The sequence below is a fragment of the Temnothorax curvispinosus genome, unplaced genomic scaffold (genome assembly GCF_003070985.1).
Source record: "Temnothorax curvispinosus isolate PA1 unplaced genomic scaffold, ASM307098v1 QBEX01016896.1, whole genome shotgun sequence".
In the NCBI taxonomy this organism is placed as follows: domain Eukaryota; kingdom Metazoa; phylum Arthropoda; class Insecta; order Hymenoptera; family Formicidae; genus Temnothorax; species Temnothorax curvispinosus.
In genome coordinates, this window is record NW_020226676.1 from 25,967 (window position 1) to 32,267 (window position 6,301).

Below are 6,301 nucleotides of genomic sequence, written 5' to 3' on the forward strand. Positions count from 1 at the left end.
ATCCGTGGGCTCGACTCGCGAGGAGCCAATCGCGTTCGACTGCGCCCTCCCGACTACGCGGCAGCGAGGCGCGCAAGTAATACGTGATACAAATACAATTATGTTTTTTCGTTAAAAAAAGGCACATAATTCATCGGATCATCGCTAAATATTTCAAATTTATTTGTACGCGTGCTTCTCTATTTTTCATAATCTCTACTTAACAGAAAATTAACGTTAAATTGTATCGTTTGTAAAAATTTCTTCGATCGTTCTTGCAGCGCGGTGATCGCGAATATCGATGAAGCGTCGCCGCCAAGTTAAAAATTACTTAAAAATTATAAAACATTCTCTGTTTCTCAAATATTGTTCGTTTTGCTTACAAACTTTTCCATAAACGAGCCTATTATCTCGCATTCTGTGCTCTTATTATCTTGCAAATTTATTAGCAAGAAAAAAAAACGTTGTCAATTCGATCGCGGCACTTTAAAATGGAATTATTGCTACGAATTTTTTTTCTGATAGCTAATACACTCGACAGTACGTTTATCGCAGACGTTATAACATTAACTAGACACTACAAAGCGCGCGCCATTTATTCTCGACTATTATATATTTTTAATAACATGTATCAAATTTAATCTTTACATTGATTTGATATCGCGTATCAAGATAAAACTTTAATAAAATTAATCATAATAACTTGTCACCTGTCTAAATACGATTCTCGCGCTGACAGTATACTCTCGCAATACGAAGAGCCAAACGAGATAACTAATTAGCATCGTTGAAAAGCGGCAACAATTCAATAAGAATAGATTAATTTAAAAAAAAAATTTATAAATTTATTTTATTTTTAGTTGATAACAGTGATATTCTTTAAATATCTCCGGGTTCCTCGGAATCGTGGACGTCCCGCGTGTTACCTGTTGGAAATATTCGTGAACATGGCTACCTAGTTCAATGTTTTGTACAACGTAGAGGCGCTAGCGAATGTCCACTCCATTCTCCGGTCAGTCACCTCCAACGCATTCCAAAAACTTATCTTCTCCAATCGCCACCTTTTATCCGTAATCCAAGTGCTTTTGGTGTTTATTGGAGTATGCGACGCGAACAAACCTATGTTATTCCCCCCAATCACGAATAAAATGTTTTATGTATCTTTTGCAAAATTCAGGGAATTCCTTTATTCTTGTTTATTCTCTTGTGTATGTACGTATATATGTAGGTGCGTGCCACGAGAATTTCGAAGGCATTCGAGGAGTAACTTTTGTTTGAGGCGGTATTGCCCAATTGCCATGCAGTAATTTTCCATTTGCCACTGAAGAGAGAGTCTCTCTCGAATGCCATCTATTAAGATAATCCGAATTTAAAGTTTATATATGATTATATATATAAATCATATGTAATCTACTTGGATTCTTATATAATTTGCATGTACATTATATATGCTTATATATAAATATATATAAATATATATACTTATATATAATTATATAAAATTTTATATAATTTTATATAAGAATCTAGATATAATTATATTAAATTATATAAAAGAATACATATTTATATATAATTATACATAATTTTATATGTTTATATATAGTTATATATAATTTTTTTTCCCGGGGATCCAGCTAAGTGGCCATCGCGATTATCGAATAATGACGTGCAATATCTCGTACAAAATAAGCCCAACTGTAGAAAACAGTTGTCGTATCCCAAAGATAATAATGGCAGATCGTTCTCCGATACTTATTTCACGCGCATATTTAAAAACGGTGAAACATGCGACAGAAGCTGGCTATTGTACTCGCCTTCACGAAACAGGATTTTTTGCTTTTGTTATAAATTATTTGCGAATTGTAACAGCACTTTGGGTAACGACGGTTTTTGTGATTAGCAACATGCATCTCGTCACTTGTCAAGACATGAGAAAGGTTCAGAACATATACAAAATTTCAAAAAGTGGACTGATCTGACCATAGCGTTCAAAACGGAAAGAACAATAGATCAACATGAGCAGCGTATATTTCAGGCAGAACAAAAGCATATTCTGTACTTGAGCGTATCTTACATGTCGTAAAATTTCTAGCTAAACAGAATTTAGCTTTTTGTGGATCTTCGTGTAAACTGTTTGAACCAGATAATGGCAATTTCTTGAAAGCTGTAGAAATGATATCTCAGTTTGATCCGATAATGTCAGGACATATTCTCAGGATACAGCAGAGAAAAAATGACGAACGTGTACCTACGTATTTAGGTAATATCATCCAGAACGAGATAATTTGTCTTGTTGCAGATAATATACGATCTATAATACTGGATAACGCGAGACAGTCAAAGTATTTTTATGTGATCCTTGATTGCACGCCAGACGTAAATCATGTAGAACAAATTACCGTGATAATTAGTTTCTTAGTTGTAAACCACCGGAGAAGGTTTAACAACATTTCTTCTTAAAATTCTCGAAGATTACAACTTGAACATTCAAGATTTACGTGGTCAGAGTTACGATAATGGCGCGAATATGAGTGGAAAATATCGTGGCGTGCAAAAGAGAGTACTGGATATCAATTTCCGAGCATTTTTCGTTCCTTGCGCTGCTCATAGCTTAAATTTAGTTGTCTGTGATGCAGCCAAAGTAAACTTACAAACCGTGGATTTCTTCAGTACAGTTCAAGCGCTTTACAATTTTTTCTCAGCATCGACTAAAAGGTGGGGTGTTCTAAAACAGCACATTACAAAACTGACGCTAAAGTCAGTCTCGGCGACAAGATGGGAAAGTATAATCGAAGCCATAAAGCCATTACGATATGAATTAGGCGAGATATATGACGCTTTAACGGAACTGACGAGTATCAATAAAACGGATATCCAAACTCGCCATGAAGCACAGTGTCTAGCACAAAAACTCTGTAATTTTAAATTCGTGTGCTCAATCGTCATTTGGCACGAGATTCTTTCGAATGTAAATGTTGTCAGTAAAATGCTTCAAGACTCCGAAATGAATATATTTCTTTATCAGCAGAAGTTCTGAAAAATCTCGTAACCAGTTTAACAGATATAAACGATCTGATGAAGGGTTTGAAGACTTTTGTCACGCGTGCTAAGGAATTGGCTAAAATTGTTGAAGCTGATGAAGACTTCCCAAGTTCAGTGAAAGTACGCCCGAGGGGGAAAACAAAACAGTTTGATTATGAACACAAAGACAAAACAATTACAGATCCTAAAAAAAAACTTTAAAATAAATTTTTATTTTTATATTTTAGATACAACAATAATCTCCTTAAACCAACGTTTCGAGTTATTGAAACAGCACAATAAAACTTTTAACTTTCTGCGCCATAGTTCGTCTCTTGAAAAAATGAGTAAGGGGCACATTTTGGAACAGTGCAAGAAACTGCAAGCAAAACTTTCAAATAAAGCTGGAACAGAAAGTGATATCGATGGTGCCGAGTTGTACGATGAAATTTGTATACTCTTGCAAGGAATGCTAATGCCCGATATGAATTCAAGTGCAATGCTGAATTATTTATTGAAAAATAATTTGCAACAAGTGTTTCCGAATCTTTACGTGGGTTTGCGAATATTGTTAACTTTGCCAGTCACCGTAGCTTCAGGTGAAAGATCGTTTTCAAAACTTAAATTGATAAAAAATTATTTACGTTCGACTATGTCTCAGGAAAGGTTAACGAATTTAGCAACAATTTCTATTGAGCATGAAATCGCGAGCAAATTAGAAACATCGCAGCTCATCAAACAATTTGCTGAAGTAAAAGCAAGACATGTGCGTTTTATATAAAATAGAGCTTTGTATCAATTTCGTGCAATGTATTCAATAAATAAGTATTCAAAATCGTGCAATGTTTTATAAATGCGATCGGTAGAAAAGGCCGGCGGCGGGACATGCTGCACCCGGGTGCAATAAGCCTTTGAAACGGCCCTGAGAGAGACAGGTCAGACAGGTTCCATTAAACTGAAGAAGTCCGCGGCAGTACGAGGTACGAGACGTCGGGTTCAGGTAACGGCGCAGTAGGCATCACTATCGTTGACTATTCTACATATTTTTCTACGACAAGTAGGTCGTCCTGGCCATCTTTGGAACAGTATTGCTTAAAGGCCATAAAATAATTAAGAAGAAGAAGAGGCATATTCTTCGGTCTAGCAGCGTCAGCAAGTGAATTTACGCACGATACGTTTTGGAAGCTCCAGATACCGCATTAAGGACAGGATGATGAAGAAAGGTACGCGTGTGCTGCTCGTTACGCACGATTGCTCCGGAAACGGCTTGCCCTGTAAATCGTTCCACTCAATATTAATTGATAATTTCCGTGATGCGTGTGTATGTGTGTGCATGGTAATTTGATCCATTACCCGAAATATTTGCTCGTATTTAGAAAATGGCCCGCAATATATATATAAATATAAGTCAAATAATAAAGTAGTCGATCCATATTGTTCTAAGAACAGGCAGTTTGAGTTTGAATTTTCATATTCCGAAGTTACGATGATGATATCGATTTAAGGCAGGATGACAAAGAAAGGTACGCGTGCCGATTTTGTTACGTGCGATTCTTTCGGAGACCGCTTTCTTAATTTTCCCCGGTAATTGCATTATTCAGTAATTGATCATTTCCGTGATCATAATTTAAATCCTCGAAATTACCTGAATTATTTGCTCGTATTTAGAAAAAGGGCTGGAATGGGCTGGGAATGGAATTATATATAGAAATAAGTCAAATGAAAGAAGTATTCGATGTATGTATATTTTAACGGTATGTTAAGTGTGAGATTAAATTTCCATTTTTCAAAATCCCGATAATAAAGTCATGACATTTCAAAGTTGTGACACAAATGGGCTATATCGAAAATATTACGTATTTACACTCGCTGTACACACTCGCGTTTGTGGGATCAAGATGACATTAGATTTTTTTTGCGAAATTGTTTGTATATTTTAGCTTTGTTCTTTTTCCCTAATGTTCAATATACTTATTTTACTTTAAATGTAGAAAGTGTCCCCAGTAGCACAGTGACGTTAAATGACGTTTTAATGACATCTCTAGACGTCTCTAGACGTCATTAAAACGTCATTTAACGTCACTGTGCTACTAGGGGTAATGTGATTCGAGTAAAAAGAACTGATTAATTTTATTATTATTTATATATTTAAAGCATTTAATCTTTTTATAATTGAATTAACTGAGAGGTTCAAGTGTAATCTTAAAACTTGAATTGTACATGATCTTTGAGAAAAATGTGTTTAATAAAGAATAATAATAATATGTGTGTGTATGTGTGTGTGTGTGTAAATTATAGGAACGAAGAGGAAGCAGGCAGAAGCAGCTGCTGATGCTGCTGCATCAACCTCACAAGATGATTCTAGCGAACAACAGGCCTTGCAACAGAGGCAAGAAGAGAAGGAACAAAAACAGGAGAAAAAGGAAACTTCAGGGCAAGCACTGCCTGGTTCATCACAGCAGGAGTTTAAAGGTCCACAACAGCAACAGAAAGTAGCTAAAGGTCCACAAGCACCAATATTACGGAGCGAACAGGAAGTTGCACGGGGTCTACAAAAGCAGCAAAGCCCACCACAACAACAGCAGCAGCCACAACTACAAGGAGCATGGGCTTCCCACCAGAAAGCACCTCAGACGTCATATCAAATACCTCAAGTACAGCAACAAACAGTAGCACAGGTTCCATGGCAACAGCCACAGCAAGCACAACAACCACAAACAGCATGGGGTCCGCGACAACAAGTACCTCAGAGCCAACCACCGCAACAGCGACAACAAACAGTATGGGGCCCATGGCGACAGCCACAGCAAGCACAACAACCACAAACAGCATGGGGTTCGCGACGACAAGTACCTCAAGAAAAATTACCGCAACAGCCACAGCAAGTACCACAAACAGCATGGAATCTACGACACCAAGTATCTCAAAGCCAACCATCACAGCAGCAACAAGAAGCACAACGTCAGCAAAAAGAAAAAGCTTCAAGTAATAATATCAGTAATTGAAACATTAATACTAGAATGTTCAACATGTTTTAAATTTTTTCATTAAAGTAGGATATTAAATATTTATATATAGACATATGTACCTATATAGACATGTGTAGTGTATGTATGACGTATGTATTATGCATTATTTTCATTTTTTATAGCTGATATTGGTAGTGCCGGTGATAATCGACAAGTACCGACAGGTGGTAGTGGTATACACCAACAGCAACCATCAACAAGTAGATCTCTTGATGTACGATCATATATATATGTATATAATATGTACTATATTATTTTTTAAATATATT

The 6,301-nt window shown here is 36.3% G+C and overlaps 1 protein-coding gene across 1 annotated transcript; it reads left to right on the top strand.

Moving 5' to 3' along the window:
* Window positions 1-3,984: 3,984 nt before the first annotated feature.
* On the top strand, window positions 3,985-6,246 carry LOC112467102 (adenylate cyclase, terminal-differentiation specific-like; the record flags this gene model as incomplete). The annotated part of the gene is made up of 4 exons (XM_025035570.1): window positions 3,985-4,003; window positions 4,065-4,226; window positions 5,302-5,988; window positions 6,155-6,246. Coding segments are annotated over exons 2-4 (792 nt in total), but the record flags the coding sequence as incomplete, so codon positions are not given.
* Window positions 6,247-6,301: the final 55 nt, after the last annotated feature.